The sequence below is a fragment of the Argentina anserina genome, chromosome 3, assembly GCF_933775445.1.
Source record: "Argentina anserina chromosome 3, drPotAnse1.1, whole genome shotgun sequence".
Lineage (NCBI taxonomy): Eukaryota > Viridiplantae > Streptophyta > Magnoliopsida > Rosales > Rosaceae > Argentina > Argentina anserina.
This window is the reverse complement of record NC_065874.1, coordinates 26863591-26891011: the sequence shown is the minus strand read 5'-3', so window position 1 is coordinate 26891011 and position 27421 is coordinate 26863591. Positions and strand designations below refer to the sequence as shown.

The window sequence follows — 27421 nt, the reverse complement described above, 5'->3', positions numbered from 1 at the left end:
TCTTATGCCGGACCAACTCTCTCCTGCCTATTTTACGGGCCAACTTTTAACATTTCCAGCGTTGCCGATAGAATTTGCGGACATACTCGCCAAAGACTACTTATATTTTTTTTGAAACGAAGACTAACAAAAAGTCCAAAAATCAAGTTGCAAACGTGGCAGAGAAGTCTCTTTAGAGTTTATTCTCTAGCAAAACCTACTCTTTAATTTTCAGTTTCAGTCTCTCAGTCTCTCTCTCTAACCATGGCGACCCCGGCGTACAGAGACGACCTCCACACCATCCTCTCCGAGCAACGCCACGAACTCATGGCCGCCAAAACCCTAGACTCCGACCTCGACATCGCCTTCTCTCTCCAAATGCAGGAAGCCATGTCCGCCTCCCTCTCCCACCACCCCTCCTCCTCCTCCCGCCCCCCTCCTCCGCCTCCGCTGCCCCTCCACGACGACACACTCGACCTCTCCGCCGCGCTCATGCTCGAAGACATCGAGAAATTCGCGCAGGAATACGAGGACCACGAGCGCTCCCTCCTCGAAGTCCGCAAGGCCAAGGAAGACCTCGACCGGAGAATCCACGACCAGAATTTCGCCGCCGAGGTCCGCGACGCGCCGGAGGACTACTGGAGCGAGTACGGCGATAACTACGAGAAGCCGTACTATGCCGACGGAGGCGGTTCGTCGTCGGCGGCGGTGGAGAGTGAGTGTTTGAGGCTGTATTGTAAGGGCTTGGTTGGAGAAGAGGTGGTTAGGGACTCGAAGGTGGTGGTGGCCGGAGCTGGGGTGGCGATATGTGATCCTAGAGATAATCTGATTTTCGAGGCGAGGAAGATTCTGGAGGCGTTTGATGGTGGTGTGGTGATGAGCAATGAGGCTGTGGAGATTGAGGCTCTAATTGAAGGGCTCAATACTGCTCTTAGTTTAGAATTGAGAAATGTGACATTTTTCTGTGATGGATACATGCTTTACCAATATGTGAGTTTTTTGTTAGTATCAAGTAAAGATTTGTGTTTTGTTCTATCTTCTTGTTTCGCTAGTTGATTGATTGATTGTTTGTTTATTTTTTAGTGTTCACTGATGCATATGTAATTTCAATGTAGCTCTTTATTTTCTACCAATTGTGATTGGGTCAGTGGTGTGCATTCTTTGCTGCAAGTTTTGGTTACTTAGATAGGGGAAATGTTGTGTATTTGTTTGGCTTGGAAGTGGATATGGAGAGTGGTTACCGGAATTGAGCATAGCTCTCGTTGTGGCTGGAAAAAAAATTCCCATCCATGCTTTTTAAAATATGAGAGATCTAGGAGTATATGTCAAGACATAATTTATTTTTTTCTGTCATTGTATGTTCTTGTGTTGCGGGTTAATTAGATTCGCACCAATCCACATGTATTGGAATGCTATCTTTTGTTTTTGAATTTTTGGTTTAATTTCTGTATAGTTCCCGGTCTGGATTTCTCGCTACAATCTCTGCTGACTTATTGCTTCCCTGAGTTGTCTTTTTTTGTAGATTTTTTATTGGATAATTTATGTAGGTAAAATATTTTGACCAATTACAGAGGAAAAAATGGATTATTATGACAAGTGTGACAAAATGAATGACATCAATCTGGTTCCTTTTCTTGGTTTTTAGCCATTCTGGTCGGTGGAATTGGTTAATTTAACTTTCTGCGGACGCTGTAAGGTCCTCCCCATACAACTTGAAATTTTGGGAGTTGATAGTTTTTATGATATAACCTATTAACACAATTTCAATTGCAATGTTAAAAGTTTTTGAATGTGCTAGCCCTTACTAGTAAATACAAGATAGGTTTTCAAATTTCACCGTCTTCAACGCTGCAGTCGGAGGTGTACTATTATGCTTTTGTAAATTTTTTAAGTTGCATTGATGATGTATTGTTCTGTCATTGCTTTAGGAATATATATTTGTGCCGACTGTGCATGTGTCTTTCACACTGCTGATATAAAACAGTTTCTTTCATAAATTCAGGTTACAGGCAGAGTAGTTCCTGGGAACAGCAAGATGGCAACATTAGTCAATCAACTGGGACTTCTACGAAGAAAATTTGAATATTGCAGCCCTTCTCTTGTGGCGCGTAGTGACATTAAGTTTGCATTTCAATTTGCAAGAGAGGCTATAGTTTCTCAAATCACCTGGCCCGCAGAAACTAGCAATGGGAAATCTTTGAAGGAAACTTGTGTAATCTGTTTTGAGGACACTGATGTTGGTAAAATGTTTTCAATTGATGGTTGTCTGCACAGATACTGCTTTACTTGCATGAAACAGCATGTAGAAGTTAAGTTGCTTAATGGGCAGATGGCACAGTGCCCTCATGAAGGCTGTAAATCTGAGGTCAATATTGAAAGCTGCGCACAATTCTTGGCACCTAAACTAGTTGAGGTTATGAGCCAAAGAATCAAAGAATCATCTATTCCTGTCACAGAGAAAGTTTATTGTCCAAATCCCAGGTGTTCTGCATTAATGTCCAAACAGGAGGTGTTGCAATATACAAACAGCTATTATGCCGGTGCTGAACAATCTGGAGCCAGGAGATGCATGAAATGCCATTCCTATTTTTGTTTTAATTGCAAAGTCCCATGGCATTCCAATATGACTTGCTATGATTACAAAAGATCACATCCTTATCCGCGTTCAGAAGATCAGTTGCTGAAATCTTTGGCTACAAAGAAACGCTGGCGCCAGTGTGTTATGTGCAAGAATATGGTAGAACTTGCAGAAGGTTGCTACCACATTACCTGCAGGTACTATACTAATCTCCGTTCTCTCCTGTTTGACTTGTCTTGTGTCTTTTCATTGTCTCTATCTTATTGACTTGTTATGTCATCTTGTGTATAACCTTAAACTAGTTATTTTTGTGTGGTATGTATACCCTGCTTTAGCTAGATCAGCTACTTTGCTAAATGGTATCAATTTATGTGCGAGAGTGGATATAGCTAATGACTGTGGCATAAAAATGGTGGTTAACCATCTTCTTTTCTACAATTGAAGAAATTCAAAAGCCTAGCATGTTAACACTCTGATTTTGAATTTGTAAGATCTCGATGATATACTAACAACTTGTATCCCTCAGATAAATTTTGTGCTTTTTTTTTCCTTTAGTATATATATTTTCTTTGATCACTGCACCGCATTTTGCTCACCTTCTATTCAAGAAAAGAATATTGTAAACCCTCAAAGTACAAAAGTGTTTTTTTTTTCGATGCTGCCCGCCTGCACTGTCACCTTTGTACCAAATTACTGATTCTTGTGGTCTGTTCCATACTTGCATTGTCTTTGTAGATGTGGCTATGAGTTCTGCTATACTTGTGGAGCTGAATGGGATAACAAGAAACCAACATGTTCCTGCCCTATCTGGGATTTGCGCAACATTATACGTGAACAGCCACAACAAGTCCTGCCCATTATACGTGAGCAACCACGGCAGGCGCCCCAACAAGTGCAGCGTCCCATCAGACGTGAACACCAACGACAAGGACAGCCCATTGGACATCATCAACCTCAAAGATTTCAAGTGCAGCAGCCCATTATTCCACAACAAGTACCATATGTCATACATGAACAGCCACATCAAGGACATGTACGTGTGCAGCTGCAGCCCAATATACAGCAGCAGCAACGACAACCTGTTGTACACGAACAGCCACGACAGGCACAGCCCATTAGACGTGAACAGCCACGACAGGTACGGCAACAACTGGGTTATAACTACTTCGAACGACCAAGACAGGCACAGCCCATTAGACGTGAACAGCCACGACAGGTACGGCAACAACAGGGTTATAACTACTATGAACCGCCAAGACAGGCACAGCCCATTAGACGTGAGCAGCCACGACAGGTGCGGCATGAAGAGCCAAGACAAATGCATCAACATCAGGATTATGACTACTATGAACAGCCAGGACAGGTACCGCCCCAAGATGATTACGATGATTATGACTACTATGACTAGGTGGATCAGACTAAAAGAGGTTCAGGCTAATATCCTTGTTCCGTCTCCTTTTCTTTGATTTCTTCATAATGGTTAGCGTTGTATTCATTTCTCCAAGAACATGAATCTTTTTGGCTAATATCCTTGAGCATGATTCTCTCTCCCTCCCCCTCTTCATCTTCTTCATTACTGCAATTACTTAAGCTAGGCTTTAGTCTGAATGCCATGAATTTTTTTGGTGATAAAAACCGACGAACTCAGCAAATTCACGATGTGGAGCGAATTTGAATAAAACGAAGAACTCTGGTAAGCGCCCACGACACGTGTCAGTACATGATTGGTTAAGAAACTGCCATCGTTAACTCGTAGAAGGTAAGACTTTTAAACGAACTCTCTTTTCTTTTATTTTCATTCTGCACTTGTGCACCGCCACCTTCTTCTACACCGATCGGCGAGACCGGCAAGCATCACCAACCATCATCTTTTCCTTATCTCCACCGTCTCAACCATGCTAGCAAATCCAACATGCACCCTGATTTGCCCTTCAATCGAAGACTGGTACAGTATAACAGTAAACAATCCAAGGAGGAACTCCACCGATCGATCAAGGCTCCGACGAGTTTAATTCCTTTCCAATTCCGTAAACCCAGACCTCTCACTCTTCTCCTTAATTCGAGTTCTTCTTTTTCCCCCAAAATAAGAATCTAATCTTTATATCGACGCTGCAACCTACCTCCGCCGTCGATTATCTTGCTTCCCAGCAAGGATTCGTTTGAGACTCCGATCAGCTTTTCATTCTCTTTTGGCAAGCTTAATTCTTAAAGAGAAAGAAACCCGATTCAATTTGTGCCCAGTTTCATAAAAATTGAATCCAATTCCATTTTCATCTCTTCTTATGTTCATCTCTGCTATTGGAACCCAATCCTTCCACTTTCTCTCTTTAATTCCAGACAACGTCGAGCCTTGGAAGTAACGAGTTGTGGCAGCTATGCCTTGAGGAGGAACAATGCACTAAAGCCTGGAAAGCTACTGATTAGAGGGTGCATCTATTTTACAGCTAACGCTGTTTTTACTAACGCACTGGGCGCCGTCCAGAATAGTCCTAAGTGGGTCTGTGTAATTCTCCAAATTGCTGATTACAATAATACTAGTAAGTGCGTGAATAGCTGATTAAGGGGAAAGTGCAAAATTGAGTCTGTGAAATCGTTTACATATGCTTGCTATTCTAAACAGACCACAAACAAAATTCAACAATATGTATCCCAAGATCTATCTTTTAACTAATTTATTAATTTGAGTTATGTATGAGCTGCAACAACTTCTCAGAACTCTCATTCACATAAACCGGCACATCACTCTCCAAATCAAGTCGGTGTGGGAAATATTGGAGGAGCTCGAAAGTATCACGAGTATGATGGGAGGCCTCAGAGTTCTTCCCCACATAATTCCATACTTTCAAAGCGTCCTCTTTCGACTTGAACACGACCCGGTGGAAGTAGAAATCCATCTTCTTTACTACTAAATGAGCTGCTACTGCTTCTTTTCCACCACATTTCCTGTCAAAAACACAAACATTAAATAAAAGAGACGCATAAAAAAAAATTAATGTATGATATCTGCGGAGTAGAGAAATCTTAACATGGTTTACACATGCACCTGAAATGATTAATGAGTTGGTATGTGCGAAGTGGTTCTGTGAACCTCGTAGAATAAATCAGGAAAAGTATCCTCGATTCATATTCTTGGAGCGAGTAATATTGACTATCAAAGCGTGAGCGAACCCTAGGGTTTGGGACATCGAAAGGGTCAACTCCACGCATTGCTATAAATGGTTTTCCTGTTTCAATCTTATACCCTGTATAAAGATGCACAAACATGGATAACCGTTATGGTGAACTTATGGTTTCCATGTAAATAAGTAAATGAATAGATAGAAATATTACGTCTCAAAGTTCCACCGGTGAACTTATCAAAGAATGTTGAATTATATAATGCTTCTAGGGCCACCTCAGCAACCTGATCTCCATTCATGCCGAACTCATAACTAGAATATTTTAGCAATACAATTAATCACGAGGTAAGTCACAAAAGAGACAAATTAAAGAACGAAAACTCAATTAGAACTAGGACTTACCGAGACTGTAAAATTCTTTGAGCATGTTTAGAACCAGATCCCAATGTTGTACACCCTTTGTAGATTTGTTCACTCGTGACTCGTCCTTTGATTATAAAGATACGATAAAGTTGAAGACCCTGCAACCAACAATTTAAGTAAATTCGATCAGCATATCATAAATATATGATCGAGAAGAATGCATGCATAAGCGATAAGAAGAATTTTGCTTACATCTTGTTCATCCCATCCGGCCATGAGTACCCCAAATGCTTTGTCGTTCTTAATATTTTCAGGCAGACCCCGTAAATGAGCACACATTAGTTGTAATGCATATGCAACTGATTCACCATTCTTCTCAAACTGTATTGTATCAAAAAAGTAATAATTATTTGTCGTTAGAATACTACTAGCTTTCCCTTTTCCAAATTTAAGCAAAATTATAGAGCAGAGGTAAGTATCCAATTCTCCGATTAATGAGGAAGAATCATCGAATATAGTTTTTTAAGTACTACTCTTACCTCAATAATACATTCGGATCTCACACTCTGACACATCTTCCTGCAATCAATAACTGTCCCGGACATTACAGCAATTATATAGGAAGATATTTGAAACATTTTCACCTTGTCGTTGTTGACTGAAATATTCAAAAAAGAAGAGAGACAGTACGTTAAATATAGAGAAAAATAGAAAACGAGGAAGAGCTAGGGCCGAAAAGATTAGAACTTATGAAGAGGAAAAGAATTGTACTCCTAAGTGGCTTGTCAAGCCTTATTTCATTTGATGTCCTAGAATCAGCTCCAATTAGGATGCCTTCATCGTACCAAAGACCAACAATTGTTGTCCCTTTCGTTTCTCCAGAGTATTCTGTTGTTTCTCCTCCCTCTGAAGAGTATTTGGAACTCGTGCAACCCATATTTCTGTCGAGAGATCAGAGGTGAAATTTCTAGAGCTTCAAAATTAAGAAGAAATTAAGCAAAGATCTTACAAATTTGTTGATTCCAATTAAATTTGAAGAAAATTTGATGCAATTATGACACTACATTGTAATATATACATACATACATACATATATATATATATATATATATATATATATATATCAAACCCTTTAGGTGAATTGACGAAAGATATTTAGTAATGCTAGGTTTCACTATTTCAGTACTGGTTTATCGTTCAAGAATCCAACATGCATTAGTCTAAATACTTAATTACTATGTTTTACAACGCGATTGAAAAAGTTAGAGTACGTACTATGAGAATGCAAGATCGATCAGAGTATACCACAGAGTCCCTTCGAGAATGCAAAGGCCAAAGTATTCGAACTACCTTTATCTGGCTTTGTGATTGAATTGCTAATCTAATAACTTCATTATATAGAACACTAAGAACACTATTCCTTAAGTTTAAAAGAATAGGAAATATTAAATCGGGAAATAAACTATCAAGTCTACTGGAATGATACAAGGAATCCTAATACATTAACATGCAAGTAAAAAAAGTAACAATTGATTAACTTGACTAGGGAAATCATCAGATAGCATGATAAGTTTCGTTAATGGGAAATAATAAGATTTTGGTTCTTGTTCTATTTTCTTGTACGTAATAATGCTCTAGCTTTTGGTGAGTGTAATGTTATCCTCGTTCTAAACTCATTCTCTCGGAGCTCCTGCAGTTTGGATTGGATTGCGTTTACATAATCGCTTTGTTTTCCGTGCGCATTGATCTTGTGGTAATTCGTTTTGAAACTATACAGAGTCTATTTGCATAGGGATAATGGTGTTTGTAACTTACTTGTTACTATCGGACAAGAAAAAAAAATCAGTGTAGCAACGAATAAAAAATATAAAAAAACAAACTAGTACATGTGATACTTAAGGAAACCTCACAGCATAAGGAAAGTAAAAGCACAAATAAGGAAAAGATATTTAAGAAGATCAGATCTAACACAAACATGAATCATATATATAACAGCCATGCCTTATGTTTTTCACAATAGTTTGTTAACCTAGCCAAACCTAATTTCAACTTCTCAGAGACATCCCTCGAAAGCCATGAAGATCCTCCCGCACCCTAGGGTACCAACTATTATAACTGAAAGCGTCTCAGAAGTCGTGAGGGAATTCCTGCTTGGGCCGGTTCATCTATCTAGAGGAGGAAAAGGTTTTATTTATTCTAATTTATACATATACGTACTCATCCTTACGCTAAACCCCAAGTCCTAACTAGTTCCTCTCTTTGACACAGATACAGCGGCCACGATACTCAGCCAAACTGAACGACCGGTGAAGATCTGCGATCCTCGAACAGAAGAAACGGAGGAAATCCTCATCGAACCTATTAACCCTGCTGGTATGATCTATATACCTATTTATTATTGAGACAATTTTTTTTTTGATGACATAGGAGTTAGGATACCTGAGTTTTAATATTCTTGACAACTAAATTTTGAGAGAAAAAAGAGAAGAAAATAATTTAGTTATAATCAATTTTATCGGTTGCTCGTTTTGATTTTTTGTTTGTTTTTGCCTTTGGTACTTAACAGTAGAATCGCAAACGTGTGGCATCGTAGAAAAACCAAAGGTATCTAATTATACACATTATTGTCTGATCTGCGATGATAATTGTGATCACAGCACCGGGACCTGCCCTGACAGAACGGGAAAATTTGTAACACTTTGTTCCCGATGTGATTTTCTCCCGTGCAAAAATGAGGGTGACCACAAGGAACAGTACCTTTATGAACAATTGTTGTTTTGTAGTGATTGCAATACAGTTGGTGATCACTATATACATCCAGACATCGATTCCGACATGGGTGACGATGGCTGGAATTGTGAATTAGATGACGTTGACTGGGACGATACGGGCGATCGTCCGGATCAGAATGCAGTGAAAGGCGCCGCTGCTGCATAGATTGAGTGTCGTCAATCCCCACTTTAGCTGGTTCCTTGATAACTATTTTAAACTTTACGGTCATATATATCCGATTGATGTACTGCAGTTTTATAATTCCATGATCTACGTTCGCTGGTATCTAGATCATTGATCCTTAATCAATTTGTGGTGTGTGTATCTATTATTATAAAATTAATTAAATCAATTACCGATGATTTAGTGTTTTAGTAAGAACCTGAAGGGCTGAAGCAAACGAAAATATACTACTGTACTGCACTTTTGACAAACATTACTCTCTTTGCACTAGCTATTCCTCACATTAATAATTTACAAACAATCAAGAATGGTTTTTTGTTTTTGGAAGCAACAATCAAGAATGATTAGTGTTAGAATTAAGACCACAAAACTAGTTCTTGTGCGTAAAGTAAAAAACAGTGTGAAATCCTTTATATATCTGATTGATGTAATTGAACTTACTTTACCGCAATTGTCTTTTACTTTCATGATCAAATTGTACGTTAGTATCTTTAATCCATGATCACTATTCAATTGGTGGTATTACTAGTAGTCAGCTGGCTGATACTAATTAATGAAATCACTATCAGTTACGGATCAACAATCTCATGCTGTCATGCATAACAGATGAAGCATTTATACTTATACGTACAACATGAAAGTTACAATATCAGGAAATTCATACTGGCTACTTGGAGATTGAGATTGGTTCCACACATTGTTGTCGGAACTCGGAAGCATACACACAGCAGATACAAGTCATACAACGATGATTATATGAAGGACTTCACCCTAAGGCTACTGCTTTTGTACATCTAATCTGTCATATGATCCGGCCCAGCCCAAGCTTGTGTTCAGGTGTCAAAATTCTAATAGAAAAAATATAAAAAGTTTGAACGTTATTGCGTGTTTGGTGTAATAGGCATTTGGCTCGTCAAGGGGCAAGATCAAATATTTTCATAAATATGAAGATTTAAGTCTATTTATTTAAAACGGGCTTTTGTGAGTCGGGTCTTGCGAGTTTGTAATTAGATAAAAAAATATAATACTCTTAATTAAGAGTTTTGAACAATAAAAGAATTTTTGGAAAACATTCTAAAAAAAATCACAAATAAATTCTAATTTAGAAATATTATCGATCGACACCACCAGATGTGATCGATATATATATTTAGGGACCCTATAAAAATTTTGTCTATTTTGGACATGGTTTGACTATCTGTATCTATAGTCAACAAAAAAATAAGCGTTTTGGCATATTAAAACTCAATTGACCGGGGTTTTGCCAAATAGATTTCCTTAGTGCGACCATGCACGATTTGTGACAAAAATTATGTGATTTTCAAATATGCAAATGGCTTTCAACATTCACATCTTGGTATGAGGCCTCCCTTAGGACATATTAGTGGTGTTTTTGGTATACCAGAAATTCCAACGGTCAAACTAAGTCCGAATTTGATGAAATCTTTACATGGTCACTAAATATATATACCGATCACATCGGCTTGTGTCAATCAATCCCGAGAAATTTCCTTCATATAGTCGCTTCATAATGCGATAGTTTTATCTAAACCTAATATAAAGGTTATGATACATTAGTAGACACATCGGCGATCGACAACTCCAGTTCGAAATATGGTTGATCGACACCATCATATGTGATCGGTATATATATATATATATATATATTTAGGAATCCCGTCAAAATTTTGTACGTTTTGGACATGGTTTGACCATCCGTATATACGGTCAACAAAAAAAATGTGTTTTGACATATTAAAACCTCATTGACCGAGACTTTGCCAAATAGGTTTCCTCGGTGCAACCACGCATGATTATATGCACACGGCTTTCGGTGTTCGCATCTTGTTAATGAGTCTTCCCTTATGACATATTAGTGGTTTTTTTTACCGGAAATTTCGACAGTCAAATGAGGTCCGAATTTGATGAAATTTTTACAGGGTCACTAAATATATATATCGATCACATCTACTGGTGTCGATCGGTCCTGAGAAGTTTTTTTCATATAGTCGCTTCATAATGCGATAGTTTTATTCTAAACCTAATATAAATATTATAATATATTAGTGGACACTTCGGCAAATGACAACTCCAGTTCGAAATATGGTCGATCAACACCAACAGATGTAATCAGTATATATATTTAGGGACCCCGTAAAAGTTTCGTCCGTTTTGGACATGGTTTGACTGTTCGTATCTACAGTCAACCAAAAAGTTGGCATTTTGATATATTAAAACCTCATTTACCAGGACTTCGCCAAATGAGTTTTCTCGGTGCGACTGTGCACGATCGGTGACAAAAATTAGGTGATTTTAGATATGCAAACGGCTTTTAGCGTTCGCATCTTGGTAATAGGTCATCCCTTAGGGCATATTAGTGGTTTTTCGGTTTAACGGAAATTTTGACGGTCAGAGAATGTCCGATTTGGATGAAATTTTTACAGGGTCACTAAATATATATACCGATCACATCGGCTGGTGTCGATCAATCCCGAGAAGTTTCTTTCATATAGTTGCTTCATAATGTGATAGTTTTATTCTAAACCTAATAAAATATGTATGTAAAATATTGTATTACATGATAGCCTTTACAGGCTAAGCCGTGCGGGCTGGGCCCACGGGTTAGGCCGGGTTTCACATCTCTAAACTAAGCTCAGCTCTCTACTCACGGAAAGCGGACTTTCTCGTGGGCCGGGCCGAGCCGAGTAAAAACTCATCAGACTTGCGGGTCTCCGTGGACTTATCGGATACGCGGACTAAATAATGATGCCTAATAGTCAGTGAACAATGAGTAAACAACACCCTTTATCATATATGCATCATTCGATAATAAAAAAAGAAATTAGCAAGCTTAATTTGTTATTTTATGAAAACAATATTTGTTTTATGTGGATCAAATCATGAAGAATTGTGTTTCTTTTCAAAAATAAAAGTCATAATTTGTGTCACGTCCAACTTTATAGATTTTTGGCATTGCATGAGTTGATAGGTCATTTAGTGTGTGGCTCGCTGCTTCTTCTTCCTGAATTATTATTACGCATCGATTAATCCATGTGGCCTTGATAACTTAATTTCTAAGGCACCAACTTAGGCATTGTAAGTGAAACATATTAGTTGGAGTGACTCATCGACATGTAGATGTTGGTGTGATATTCTTGTAATCTTGATCCAGCTTGTAGATATGGTGTTGAGCAATTTATATATCAATTATACAGTAATATTGTATAGCAATAAGGACCACCATTATAATGATTGAACCCACCATGCTCTACACCATAAAGGTATCATCATTTTGTTCGCAATATTATTTTGTTCGCAATATTATTTTGTTCATACACTAGGCGACTAGTTAGTATAAATAATTCCACAGTATGAGATTGTAAATGTCTCGACGGATTTTGTTAGAGTACCACGATTTCTATGAAAATCTGATCTTTCTCATGCAGTAGTTGATTATCTAATAACTTTACTCCGTGAAACATAAGAGAGAAAAAATAAAAGACTTGAGAGGGTCGATTTGAGATTTAGACTTGACGGTAGGTTGTTGTGTCTTCACTGGTTATGATTCTACTAATGAAATCCTGAACTAGTAAGTTACATGGAGAGATTAAAGGCTTCAGGATCTTACATTGTTTTCGCTACTTGATAATATGGTAGTCTTTAATTTCAAGTACAATAATAAGGATTGACATAATGACACAACCCGCCCACATATTATCCTAATATCTAGAATATGTCGTGCGGAGACCACTAACAAACGAGGTACACCAAAATTTCGGCATAATTTCTATTGAAAGTAGTCAACATTTTCATGCACAAAAACGACACTTCTACATTCACACATCCACTTCAATACTTGGAGCCTCCGTGCTCCCAACACATAAACCAAACTCCACCACTAACTCAAAATTATCAAAGCAAGACTATAACCTTACAACTAAACTGGTGGAAACTGCAAGAATGAATATGCCTCACTCGAGGTACCATTGACCTCCGCAAACTTTTCCTGCAAACTCGGCGGTTGAAAACAAATGGCATAGGAGAAAGTAATTTAAAAACGAAAACAAGTTAGAGTGAGCAGACGAAAAATCAATACCGAAATAAGGTAATTGATTATAATTACTTCCCTAATTTTCTATACTACGAAAAACTGATGCATGAGATTTATGGTTATAAATAACGAAATTTAAATATTACTTCCAAGGATTTCTCTCCGAGGAACACAAGCAAATACAAGGTCAGACAAGGCTAATAATTACCACCCTTGATGTAAAAAATAGAAGCATCCAATATAATAACATAGACATATCGAAACTCACGTGCATGCCTGCCATATCACTCACATACCAACACAAGACCACAACACACCATATAAGCACCACACACATCCCCTCAATTTCTGAATATATACATGAGGTCCACTAGTACATCCCCTCTCTTTGTGTGTGGTCGCACCAAGGAAGCCCATTTAGCAAAGCCCCGATCAATAAGGATTTTAATATGTCAAAACACCTATTTTTCTGTTGACCGTAGGCACGAACGGTCAAACTATGTCCAAAATGGACGAAACTTTTACGGGGTCCCTAAATATATATACCGATCACATCTTCTGGTGTCGTTCGACCATATTTCGAACTGGAGTTGGTGATCGCCTAAGTGTCTACTAATGTGTCATAACCTTTATATTAAATTTTGAATAAAACTATCGCATTATGAAGCGATTATATGAATGAAACTTCTCGAGATCGATCGACACCAGCCGATGTGATCAGTATATATACATTCTGGGGAATGGATGCCATCGGACCCATCGCTCCGAAATCATCAGCTGGTCATATGTACATTCTGGCAGCCACGGATTCCTTCTCAAAGTGGGCAGAAGCGATACCGCTGAAAGAAATAAAGAAAGAAAATGTTGTGGACTTCATTACTGGAAGCATTATACAACGCTATGGTATACCGCGATGCATCATCACGGACAATGCCAAGTACTTCTCAAATACCGCAACAGAAAATCTGAGCAAGAAATTTCACTTCAGGCTTCACTTCTCTTCGATGTATAACGCTCCGGCAAATGGATTGGCAGAAGCATTCAATAAAACTTTATGTAACATTTTGAAGAAAACTGTCATCAAAAAGCAGAGGGATTGGCATGAGAAATTGGGAGAAGCTCTCTGGGCTTACAGAACGACATATCGGACAGCCACAAATGCTACACCTTATTCTCTCGTCTATGGTGTAGAAGCCGTGTTACCATTAGAGAAAGAAATCCCGTCATTGAGAATCGCTTTGCAAGAAGGTCTCACAAATGAAGAAAATGTCAAGTTACGCCTGTAAGAGTTAGAAGCTTTGGACGAGAAGAGGCTTGACGCACAACAACACCTGGAATGCTACCAAGCTCGGATGTCACACGCCTTCAACAAAGGTGTTCGACAACGGTCATTTCAAGTTGATGATTTAGTCCTTGCTGTTCGAAGACCCATCATTATGACGCATAAGTCTGGCTCCAAATTCAAGTCAAAGTGGGATGGCCCTTACGTCGTCAGAGAAGTTTACACCAATGGAGCTTACAAAATTGTGGCGGAAGACGGTTTGAGGATCGGTCCCATCAACGGCAAGTTCTTGAAGAAGTATTATGCTTGAAAACAAAAGAATATGCTCCAAGTCTGCACGAGCTTAAACTGCGCAAGACACACAAAAAAAAAACCCTTGAACTACGTGATGACTTGATTCCTTCTTTAAAAGGATACGTAGGCGGCTTGAGAATAACAATCTTAAGTTCAGTCACATCAAAATAAAAAATAAAAAAAAGGGAGTTTTGTCTGCCAATCATAAATCAAAGTCTTGCATCTTGAAGAAAAATGTCTGCATCTTGCGAGTCCAGCGTCTGCTCCAGCTTCTGTTGTTCTTTCTTTAAGTTCTCAAGGGACTGAAGTGTAGACTGACGCTGATCAAAACTATTTTGTCGAATTTCTTGGGCTGTCGTGATTTCAGATTCTGTCTCCACCAATTTTTGGGCGCTCATGGCACCCATGGCACATTTGTGAGCACATGCAAGCCTTACCGAGTCATATAGGGTAGCGCTTGTCATCAACTGCTCCAACTTGTTTTTTATTGCTGATGGGTCGACTCCATATTTTCCAAGTTCATTCGTCAACATATCAAGCTCATTCATCCCCTCAATAATCATTTTCAGAGAATACGTCGCTTTCACGCCTTCTATCTTTGCACAAACTTCCGCAGCTGCTCGCATGCGGATATCGCGGAGCCATTGACTTGTGTCCACTACCTCAACATCGCACACAGAAGCTTCAAGAAATATTGCTTTTTCTGAAGGCTTTGTACTTCCCGCCGCCATAGAAAAACCTGTGTATATGAGGGTGAAAATAAGCATAAATTATTGAAGAAATATGGGAAAATAATATATGAATAAATTCGCGTGCACCTCTTTGTTCGACTGGTTGTGGTTCACTCTCCTTTCGGCGTACGTCCTTTTTTGGCAAAATGTTAACTGCACACTCCTCAAAAGGAAATCGAACGTCGTCACCGAAGCAGACTTCATCGAAAAAACCGATATCTTCGAGCTGGGAGGAACAAAATTGGATCGAGTTAGCAATAAGTGAACTGTTGAATATGATACATAGCTAAAAAGGACGAGCACAAAAGCAAATACAACAACTTAAATACCTCAACATGCGCAGGCACGAGTTTTGAAGGACCAGGAACATCCCTAAGAAAGTTGCCGCCAAGATCGAAGTCGGCATTAGGATTGAAGTAAATAGGTCCGAGATCATCGTCACCCCTCTTTCGACGTTTGAAGTGCACGTCACTATGGGCACTACTACTACTTCTACTATGTCTTCTGGATGTAGCAACCTTCTCCTTCGACTTGGGACGGAAATCTGCTGAATCTCCGATTCCTTCCAAAACTGGAGGAGGTGGAATCTGATAGTTATCAACTGGGGGCAAAGCTTCGGCAGAAACCAAAATTTGGAGAGGAGTTGTCGCACGGTTATCTCCTTTAGCTTTTGGAGGCTCTTGTTGTGGCAAATTTACAATGGTTATCTTCGTAGGTCTCTTCGATGCAGAGTGATGAACTTTGGACCACCATTCGATGTAGTCTTGAGTAACCATAAACTTGGTGATGTCACTTTTCATAGGCAAAATTACCTCACCTTTTGTGCCAAGCTTCGTCAAGCTGTCCCAAAGCGAGTATGTCTGGGTCAAAGGTATGGGTCGACTATCTCTTTGGAAATCTCCGGGGACACCCTGAACATATCCGAATTGTCGACTGAATCGCTGAGGGTTATAGGGTTCGACTACTCGCCAACTATCTTGCCGTAGAGACACAAATCCGGAGCGAAGGCTAATGAGATAGATGGAATCTGAAGGAAGGGCTCCGTGGGTGTCAACGATCAGTTTGCGCACACTTGAAACTTTGGCAAATCGTCCCATCCGGACATTATCACAAGCGGTAAACAAGGCACGGGCCCGTTCGTCATCAAAATTTTTTGCCGACAATTCCCCTGAAATATGAACCATTAAAGGCCTGAAGTTTTCTGGATGTCGAGAGAAGAAATGAGTGCTGAAATACTCCCCCAACCACCCATATAAGTAATGAAAAGGGAGCACAGTTGGACAGCTTCCCGGATCAGTCGACGCGGATATGGCATTTAAACCCTGGTATATATTCGCCAACACGGGAACCGCTAGACAGTAGCGTTGACCTCGCGCCATTCTGTGAGCGATCTTGAAAACTCCCGGACGAATAAAACCTGGATCACTCTTCGGGAATACGACTAAACAAAGCCAGCACACATAAAAGGCAGAGAGATAAACAGATTCTATGCTTACTTCTTCTACGCCTAAGTCCTCGAATGGTAAAAGATCTTCCAGAGTTCGCCGGCGAATCCCCGGAATAACGCCGGATGGATCATGAGTATTAGTGGGCGCGTCCCTCTTATTTCGGGTACTCTTGGTAACAGGCCTCTTGTATCTCATCTCGCCTTTGTACCAATACCGTATCCACGTAGCTATCTTCACATTTCCACGCTCCCTCTTGCGCAACCTATGGTAAGCAAGAAACAAATAACGACAGCTCTCGGGGATGAGAAGCTCCCCTTCTTTACTCTTTGCAGAAAACTCGTCAATGGGTGGAACAACTTCGTCATAAAACCTCCCAAGGATAGGCAAGCCTCCAATATGCTCAAGGTCCAAAAGAGATATAGACATCTCCCCTTGTGATGTGTGCAGAGTATTTGTAGCAGGGCACCAATACTCACAAAAAGCTCGCACAACAGGAGGAAAACGATCGTAGTTGAACAACGACGCAAATACTGCTCGATAGAGGCCTGTTTTCTTGATGAGGTCTTTGTTTCGGCTCAAAACATCTTCTACCCACTCCCAGTAGCACTCTGTGTAGGTAAAACCGCCGGTAGTTCGAAAGGTACCCCATCGCGCAGAATTGTTGGATATAGAGTCGTTGAGAAGTTTGAATGACACCGTGGGAGCCTCTTCGTCACAACGTGCAGACTTCAACATCAAAACGTCTGAACTTAACTCCTCATTGCCTGACTTAGACGATCGAAAGCTGGCTACTTGACGGTTCACCGCGTGAGTCCACTGCGAGATGGGAGTGGAACTGCCATGGAATGGAGCTTTAAGAGCGAATGGCCCAGTAAGAGAGGGATATACAGTTATAGTGGTGCCTTCTTGTTGCTGATCTTCAATATCGTCGAGGATAGTGATTGTCCCGTCCTTGAAACTCTTGAAAGCCACCATGGTGAATGTGATGCGTAAAGCCTAATCCGCTTTTATTGACTGCCGTCAAGTCTACGAAATGAGAGCAGTCAAGCGATTAGGTCGTCTACGTTCTTCAAATCCGCCAGAAATCAACGCGTTTCGAAAGAAGTCGAATGGTTCGATTGACCGCAGCGCTCTGATTGTTGTTAAAATCCTACAAAAAAAAAGTCAAAGTTGAACCGGTAAAAAAAAGTCAGCCATTAAAAAAAAGTCAAAGTCAGTGGGGTTGCACAAGAGCACAACCGCATGTAATCAATCAATGATTGAATAAAAAAAAAAAACCACACCCGCCATAATCATGCAGACTCAAGTTTCTGCTTCTTGCTCGCGTAGGAGACCGTGGGGTTCTTCTGTTCAATGAGCTTGAGGTATTGCGCTGTGGTGATGACGCGTTTCTCCGAGTTGGGTGTAAGGACGGTGATGGGGCTGACAAGGATGACGACTTCGAGGGTGAACAAGATGATGGCTCACGAGGAGTGCTCGGTGTGCTTGTCGGAGTTCGAAGAGGGGGAGAAGATCAGGGAGCTGAAATGTAAGCACAGGTATCACCGGGCCTGCGTTGACAAGTGTTTGCAGCAGTACTGGGCAACGTGTCCGCTTTGCCGAACGAAGGTGGTGCCGGACGACGTGGTGGCAAGTTATCACCGGTTAAGAAATCAAGTGAAGTATGATAGCAAAGTCTCAAGGAGTTGACTGAGGACCTTTCTTTATGCAAGGAGCAGGCAAATAAAGAAGTGGCATTAAAAAAAATGATGCAGTTGCATCAAAGAACGAAGCCTTGAAGTAACAAGTACCCTTGGAACTGAAGCTTCATGTGAAATATGAGGAGCTTGATAAAGTAATTATAGAATGTTTAAGGCTGCAAGAAAAGAATATGAAGTTGGCTGAGGAGCTTCTTGCCGAGGAGCTTCATGCCGAGCAGCTGAGGAGCTTCATGCCGAGTAGCTTCCTACCAAGCAACTGAGGAGCTTCCTGCCGAGCAGCCGAGGAGCTTCCTGCCGAGAACTAGAATCTGTAGAAGGAGAACAATAATCCATACTTGTATCCTTATTGTTTTTTTTAGAGCATGCGCTTACAGTCTCCATACCTTGTTGTCATAACTCTTGGAGACCACATTACCACCGATCTCCAAGCTAAAGTAACCAAGCTGCTCATGAAGACATTCAAGGAGGTGTTGTTCATTCCATATTCTGAATGTTTCAAAAAAAATTAAAAAATTAAAAAAATTACCGATCACTTGAAGTTTGAAGTTTGAAGTATAGAAGAGCAGCAGTTTATTGCTTACGGTCAGAGGAAAAGCACAAGGAACCGATCACTTGCAAAAAAAAGCATGGGAAGCCCTTGAAATGAATTCAGCAGTACAAAGAGGTCGAGAAGGTGCTTCAAGTCAAAAAGGGCAAAAGCTGGCGCTGAGGCTGAGTACCTTGGAGGAGTTGGTGTTGCATAGCAGAAGCAGGCAATCACAGATGGCTTGTTCTTGCAATTCTTGGTTTAGATCTTAACTTACTACATCCTTATAAACCCCTAGTCTCTGCTCAATATTATATTGGCATGCATATTATATGACACTGCTATCATTACCTAACGTGAAGAACCACCGAGCCTAACAAGAAAGCATGCCAAGAAAAAAAAAGAGGTTATGAGCAAACCTATGCCGAGATGTCAGAAAAAGAGAGAGAATGAAATTCTTTTTGTGCTGAAGCTGCATATTGAAACTTTTGAGACAAATTGTCTACCTAGAAGTGAGTGTCTTCATCATTTTGTCTCTGCCTAGGCTTCCATAATATGCAGGCTTTTCCTTTGACCAGTAAGAATGCAGGCTATGACAAAACCAACACACACTTCAACGTGCCAAGAATGGAAAACCAGCTCATACATGTGTTCCTACAAGAAACATGTCCAGCAAACGGCTCAGGATCTGATAAATTACTCCAATGGTGAGTGTGGTGGGAACTCCTCGCTTATGCTGCGATCTTTAGATGATATTGAGCCTTTCTCTGAGAAAATCAGCAATAAGAAATTGCACGACTGTTTGCGGCATGGAGTGGGATTCTTGCACGAGGGACTAAGCAATGATGATCAAGACATTGTGTCAGCACTTTTTAGGTCGGGTATATTCAGTCATGTGTCATGAGCAGTACACTATGTTGGAGAGTGCCCTTGTCAGCACGTTTGGTGGTTGTGATAGGAACTCGATACCATGATAGCCTACAAAAATAGGGACAAAGTGGAAACTTGCAGTCCGTGTACCATTTAAAAATCCATGTGCAACCAGAACTTTCGATGGAGGAACAATTGTACAACTTCAGCGTTCCATGTGCAGCCCTCCAGCCAATTTTCAAGTTCCCATAAAGCATTGCATCGATTCTCCATTTATTGGTAGATGGGTAACAATTTCAGTGGGGAACAATACATTGTGCTAGCACTGAAGATGTGAAGGTGGCTGATAAGGAGCAGACGTCCCTGCCGTCGTTTGATTCATATAGCAGCAGTAAAAAAAAATTCGGATGGTGAACGGAAGCAACAACAGGATCATGCCACAGAGGAGCAGATAAGGAAAAGCTACCATGAGACTGTGTTGAAGTCTCATCCTGACAAGCAGGTATCCCTTCTTCTTGCGGAGGAAACTGAAGATGCTAAGAAGGATGAGATAGAGATCCACTTTAAGCTCATTCAGGAAGCGTATGAGGTTTTGATTGACCATGTGAAGAGAATAATTTATGACTTCACTGACGAGTTTGATGATACACTCCCACTAAATGTGCTCTGCATTCAAGGTATTTGATCATGCTTTTATGAGGAACGGAACCAACCAATTCCATCTTTAGGGGATGACAATACATTAAAAGAAGTGGATGTTTTTTTTTTATAACTTTTAGTACAGCTTCAAAAGCTGGAGAGAGAAGCTAAATCACCTGATAATAGGTGGATGGAAAGGCAAAATGCAAGGGTTACATAAAAGGCCAGAACGGATGGAGATGATGGCTACTATATATATGTATATATATATGAGGAAGTGGATGATTTTTTTAACTTTTGGTACAACTTAAAAGCCGGAGAAAGAAGCTAAATCACGTGAGTAAAGGAAATGACTCATCTCTACATTGCAACAACTTCTGAGTATTTGATTGAAGTCACATTTTACTAATTAAAAAAGGATGGGGAAGAACTGAAGGACTAATTGTTAGTGGCTAATACTATTCTCAAGGTCTATATTGTCAATCAGAAGTCATATTCGGACAAGAAGATCTGTCTATATTCTCAAGGTACTAGGAAATATCTACATTCTGCAGTGATGGAAAGACTTACTACAAAATTTACGGAGCCTCAGAAGCCAGCTCTACAAATTCTCCAAATTAAAGTGCATACTTCAAGTTGCGCTTTCGGTACGTGATGATGACATACCTGCAACACGACTTGAAGTGGGGGCATTTGTAGACACATGAAATTTAATGAAGTAAATTATCTTCGTTAAAAAATTAAATCGACCAAGAGCCCGACAAAATTGCACACGTGGCCGAAAGTCAACAAAGTTAGTGCGGATATGAATAAAACTCGTGTCAGCACATAAACGGATGATCGTAATCAAAACTACGTGATTCCGAAAAATTGAATTTTATTGACGATTCGAAATGGCAATCGGACATTTGATTAAATCAATAAATTTCTTAACGGTCATAATTAAATCAATTATTTTCTGTTTAATTTAGTTATGAGAATAACTAATTTTAAATTAATTGGAAAATACATATTGATTTAATTATACAATTAAAGAATTTATTATTTTAGTGTCATTAAAATATTCTACAAAATAGAAACCTTGACACTATAAATACACCCCTTCAACATGAAGAGAAGGGGGGGATTTTTTGAGACTTGGAGAAGGAGAGAAATCACTTGAGCAAGGATCACTCTCGACAAATCCCGAAGTCTCTCAAGTCCACGAAGATCATCAAATCCACGAAGAATCGTCAAGCCACCAAATCGCTCGTTCTTCATCAAATCCAAATTCAACCTCAAGTCCACGAAGAATCATCAAGCGGCCAAATCGCTCATTCTTCATCAAATCCAAATCCAACCTCAAGTCCACGAAGAATCATCAAGCGGCCAAATCGCTCGTTCTTCATCAAATCAAATCCAAACCAAACTCAAATCCTCAAGATCAAGTGCATGTCACCCTTGAGCCAAATCACATACGGAGATAGAATCAGAGGAGTTCACCAAAGATTGTAACCCCGCGCTTGATATTCAATAAATTACATTTATTTGTACACGTGTCTGCATTCTCTTACTTATTTTCAGATTCGCGTTCTACACTCACTTTAATATATTTGCTAAATTCTTTAATATTCATGACATAGTTTGGAATGCAACCTATAATTGCTAAATAAGTGCTCAATTTTACTTCTGCTATTGCTATTGCTGCTTGTTGATGGTTATCTCATCTATCATCATATATTTATACTAATGCTTTAGTACCAACTTGTGTTCTAGGTAATCCTATTATACCGATTAATATAGTCCATATATGTATTTGTGAATAATTAATTTTCTAAGTTGTTCAATTCCTGAATTGAATTGCTCAATAAATTTAAAGTAACTTATTTATCTATGCAACCTATATCATATTGACTTACATTGCTTACTATGTTGTTTTTGCTTTCAAATCTATCTAAGTGATATAAATTATGTTGATTTTCTATGTGATCTTAAAAGTCTATTTCTAAGGAATTCTTGTGCTTCTTCTTCATTATGATATATGCCTTCTATTCTTACCATTTCTTTACGTTTTCGTTTAAAAAGTTCAATTTCGTATTATCAAAAGGATTTGATTTTCCTTTTCTTATATTATTGTTTGTGTTTAAGGTTAATTTTTTTAATTTTTCTACTAACAGAGAAGTTGAACTATTGTTTATTTGCTCTTCGAGATGATTTATCTTATCTTTGCGGAGATTTATTTTGTGCTCGAGGTGATTTAGTTTCTCTTCGAGGTAATCTACTTTACTTGCTAAGTTTACTAATAATTGTATAATGACATTATTTTGTCTTATTGGAATATTGTTGTTAGGTACAGTAGTTGTGAAATCTGAATTTTCTATTGGTTCTTTATCAAAGTTCTTAGCTTCTTGTAATGTTCTATTATAGATGGAGTTGTTTATTAAACTAACAGTTTATCTATTTTATTATGTAATTTTTCTACTTGCTCAATTAATTATTTTTGTACTGATTTTATTTTATGTACTTCTATTTTAAGATTTTCAATTATTTTTAGGGAATGCAGTTCTATTTGCTTTGGTTTGTTTCGATTAAGTCTACAAGCTCTCTTATTTCTATTCTATTCGGAAAACTTTGTATATTTTTATTATTATTATCTAGTTGAACCTAGATATAGGTTAAGTTTTGGTTAATGATTTGTAAGAAGTTTTTTTAGAAATATTATAATAAAAGCTGTAAATTTTGATTATGCTTGTTATATTCTAATGTTATATTTTTTACTTGACTTATTAAAAGATCTAGAACACTATTAGTTAATGGATGCTCTTTTTTTCTGTGTAAAATATGCTTATTATTTTTCCGTGGAAAATAACAAGTTAAAGTATTTTGGTCTACAATTGTTTTTCTTTTATGTTATTTAGTAATCTCTAAGTTTAAATACTCAATCATCAATTTTTTGGGTTTTCTTGTTTTTGTGTTTTATGACTTATGTCCTCAAGGTATTTTACTGTCTCAATTATATTATTATAGAGCTAAACTACAGCTCTGATACCAAATCAGAATGGGGTTGTCCTAAGGTTGAATGTATATCTGAAAACTCCTATTAAAGATTAAGCCTTGAATATGGACAATGGCTTAAGACTACTGACACAAACAACTTATGAGCTAAACAAACGCAGAAACCGAGGTCCTTAGACTCAAAAGTCTCTTGACTATTTTTTTAATAGTTATCTTGGTATGCATGTGAATTTCAAAACAACACTCTTAAAAAATAATGCAAGATCAATAGTTTAGCTAAATAATAACATAATAACAATATGGTTTCCCTGTTTTAGACTAGAAAGTCTGCCTAGGAAAAACAAAAGGAGAGAGAGAGAGAGAGAGAGAGAGAGAGGAGCTTACTTGGTTGTGCTAGTAGTTATAACTACAATCTTCTCTTCAACCAGAAGGGATGAATATGTAAACAAGTGCACAACTACTGTTTTAATCTACTGCTAGGTGGAGGATGAACATCAAGACTATCTACAATTCACATGTTGATTGATAGAGATTAGATGAAAGTAGTTGATCTTGGAAAGAATAACTTTTATTGATATTGAAAGGGTTTACAAATTTCCTCACGGAGAAAATGTTTATAAAAGAAGGCTATGTCTAAAGGCTTCAAGCATCTTGGTTTCTCTGATGTCTTTTTTATTCTCTACCTTTCTTCAGCTTCTACCTTCTTTTTATACAAGCTTATGCATGACATGCATGCTTAACTACAAGAGGATTACAAGACATGCTACTCATTACAAGACATGCAAAACACATATCTTATTTTAGAATATTAAAAACAAGGAATTCAAGATAAAAAGAGGGAGGCATCACCTCTTTACTCTTCACGTGATGGTCTTCTGACTATCTTTTTTATGCGGGTCATCTTGGCATTTCGGCTTATGGAAAGGGAGAATTCAACAAACAGTATCCCAATTATTGACCATTCAAACTTTTAGTACCTCACATTTGAAAACTATCACATCGGTACCTCAAGTTTCTATTCAACCTAATTTTAGTTCATTCCGTCAATTAATACCGTTGGTGGCTTTATTTCCCACCAATGTTTAAGGGCATTATCGTCATTTTATTTCTCACTGATTTCACTTAGTTTATAGCCAACATTTTCTACCATTCAAGCCAATTGTTATATAGGCATTTTTTGCTTTTGAAATATTTAAATGTCTATAATAGAGTTTTTGAGCATATTATTATAACAATATGGTTGTTGGTTGATGAATATATACAATATGAAATATATGTTGGATTATTTTGTAATTGTAAACTTTAACTTGTTTGTAATAGTTGTGGTAAATGAATGATACTTATTAAATTTAATGAAATGATATAAATTAATCAACTTGTTTTTTTAATAGAAGTTGAAATTGGAGGGAAATGAAAGATGAAATCGGAGAGAAATGAAGTCACGAAAATGCCCTAAAAATTAGTGGGAGATGAAGCCACTAACAATGTTAATTGACAGAATGAACTACAATTAAGCTGAAATAGAAACTTGAGGTACCAATGCGATAGTTTTCAAATATGAGGTACTAAAAGTTCAAATGACCAATAGTTGTTGTACTGTTTGTTGAATTCTCTCTTGTGGAAAGTAAAGCAGTTTTTATTTACCCTATTTTAATTATGCTTGTAAATTAAGCCCGAAACCAACGGACATACCCAAACTTAGCTCAGAAATTTGGGCCGCGGGCCAGCTTGACCCAAACTAATGGGCGGGCTATACTTGGCCCGTTTTGGAATGGGTAGGTATGTGTAACACTTTTCAAACCATGCGCCGACCCAAAGCCCTACCCATATGGTATATTATAGGATCGTCACATTCTCAATCTTACATTTTATTATTAATTTATGAGTGATTGGTATAATTAGTAAATTTTGTCGGTTCAATTGACAAATGTGTTATTATTAGAATAAGGGGTTCATGAGTTCAACTCCTATCTCAATCAATTTTTTTTCAAATGAAAGTTAAAATATTTTATTATTTTAAAATGACGACTCAAGTGTAGATCAGTCAATGTGCATGTTTTTTAAGCCCAAATTTTATCCGCTCAAAAAACAGACTTAGACTTCACATATTTTGATTTGACCAGTCCTGTCCTGCCCTGCCCATTTTACACTTAGGATGATAGAAACATAGATCAGACAGTATGTGGGTCTTTTTATCTTATGCCGGACCAACTCTCTCCTGCCTATTTTACGGGCCAACTTTTAACATTTCCAGCGTTGCCGATAGAATTTGCGGACATACTCGCCAAAGACTACTTATATTTTTTTTGAAACGAAGACTAACAAAAAGTCCAAAAATCAAGTTGCAAACGTGGCAGAGAAGTCTCTTTAGAGTTTATTCTCTAGCAAAACCTACTCTTTAATTTTCAGTTTCAGTCTCTCAGTCTCTCTCTCTAACCATGGCGACCCCGGCGTACAGAGACGACCTCCACACCATCCTCTCCGAGCAACGCCACGAACTCATGGCCGCCAAAACCCTAGACTCCGACCTCGACATCGCCTTCTCTCTCCAAATGCAGGAAGCCATGTCCGCCTCCCTCTCCCACCACCCCTCCTCCTCCTCCCGCCCCCCTCCTCCGCCTCCGCTGCCCCTCCACGACGACACACTCGACCTCTCCGCCGCGCTCATGCTCGAAGACATCGAGAAATTCGCGCAGGAATACGAGGACCACGAGCGCTCCCTCCTCGAAGTCCGCAAGGCCAAGGAAGACCTCGACCGGAGAATCCACGACCAGAATTTCGCCGCCGAGGTCCGCGACGCGCCGGAGGACTACTGGAGCGAGTACGGCGATAACTACGAGAAGCCGTACTATGCCGACGGAGGCGGTTCGTCGTCGGCGGCGGTGGAGAGTGAGTGTTTGAGGCTGTATTGTAAGGGCTTGGTTGGAGAAGAGGTGGTTAGGGACTCGAAGGTGGTGGTGGCCGGAGCTGGGGTGGCGATATGTGATCCTAGAGATAATCTGATTTTCGAGGCGAGGAAGATTCTGGAGGCGTTTGATGGTGGTGTGGTGATGAGCAATGAGGCTGTGGAGATTGAGGCTCTAATTGAAGGGCTCAATACTGCTCTTAGTTTAGAATTGAGAAATGTGACATTTTTCTGTGATGGATACATGCTTTACCAATATGTGAGTTTTTTGTTAGTATCAAGTAAAGATTTGTGTTTTGTTCTATCTTCTTGTTTCGCTAGTTGATTGATTGATTGTTTGTTTATTTTTTAGTGTTCACTGATGCATATGTAATTTCAATGTAGCTCTTTATTTTCTACCAATTGTGATTGGGTCAGTGGTGTGCATTCTTTGCTGCAAGTTTTGGTTACTTAGATAGGGGAAATGTTGTGTATTTGTTTGGCTTGGAAGTGGATATGGAGAGTGGTTACCGGAATTGAGCATAGCTCTCGTTGTGGCTGGAAAAAAAATTCCCATCCATGCTTTTTAAAATATGAGAGATCTAGGAGTATATGTCAAGACATAATTTATTTTTTTCTGTCATTGTATGTTCTTGTGTTGCGGGTTAATTAGATTCGCACCAATCCACATGTATTGGAATGCTATCTTTTGTTTTTGAATTTTTGGTTTAATTTCTGTATAGTTCCCGGTCTGGATTTCTCGCTACAATCTCTGCTGACTTATTGCTTCCCTGAGTTGTCTTTTTTTGTAGATTTTTTATTGGATAATTTATGTAGGTAAAATATTTTGACCAATTACAGAGGAAAAAATGGATTATTATGACAAGTGTGACAAAATGAATGACATCAATCTGGTTCCTTTTCTTGGTTTTTAGCCATTCTGGTCGGTGGAATTGGTTAATTTAACTTTCTGCGGACGCTGTAAGGTCCTCCCCATACAACTTGAAA

At 38.9% G+C, this 27421-nt stretch overlaps 2 protein-coding genes across 6 annotated transcripts in view; both read left to right on the top strand.

Moving 5' to 3' along the window:
- The first annotated feature begins 214 nt into the window (after positions 1-214).
- Positions 215-27421, top strand: part of LOC126785649 (uncharacterized) — a 55349-nt gene continuing 28142 nt past the window's right edge. For 3 of the 5 annotated variants that reach the window (XM_050511260.1, XM_050511258.1, XM_050511255.1), the window contains exon 1: positions 25939-26693. In XM_050511260.1, coding sequence (XP_050367217.1) covers positions 25968-26693 — 726 coding nt within the window. In that variant the 5' untranslated portion in view covers positions 25939-25967. Of the gene's footprint in view, positions 970-1981; positions 2755-3292; positions 3852-25938; positions 26694-27421 lie in introns of those variants that run through there. The other 2 variants (XM_050511256.1, XM_050511257.1) reach the window with 2 other exon arrangements.
- On the top strand, positions 8085-9088 carry LOC126785651 (uncharacterized). The gene is made up of 3 exons (XM_050511262.1): positions 8085-8223; positions 8308-8412; positions 8606-9088. Exons 1-3 carry the CDS (start codon positions 8115-8117, stop codon positions 8974-8976), a joined length of 585 nt encoding a protein of 194 aa, XP_050367219.1. The 5' UTR covers positions 8085-8114; the 3' UTR covers positions 8977-9088.

Excerpts from the sequence above, each read along its gene's own strand:
- LOC126785651 (XM_050511262.1), top strand. The coding sequence starts at position 8,115 with ATGAAGATCCTCCCGCACCCTAGGGTACCAACTATTATAACTGAAAGC. Across the intron at positions 8,224-8,307 it reads TCTATCTAGAGGAGGAAAAG|ATACAGCGGCCACGATACTC; the intron begins GTTTTATTTATT and ends TCTTTGACACAG. Across the intron at positions 8,413-8,605 it reads CGAACCTATTAACCCTGCTG|TAGAATCGCAAACGTGTGGC; the intron begins GTATGATCTATA and ends GGTACTTAACAG.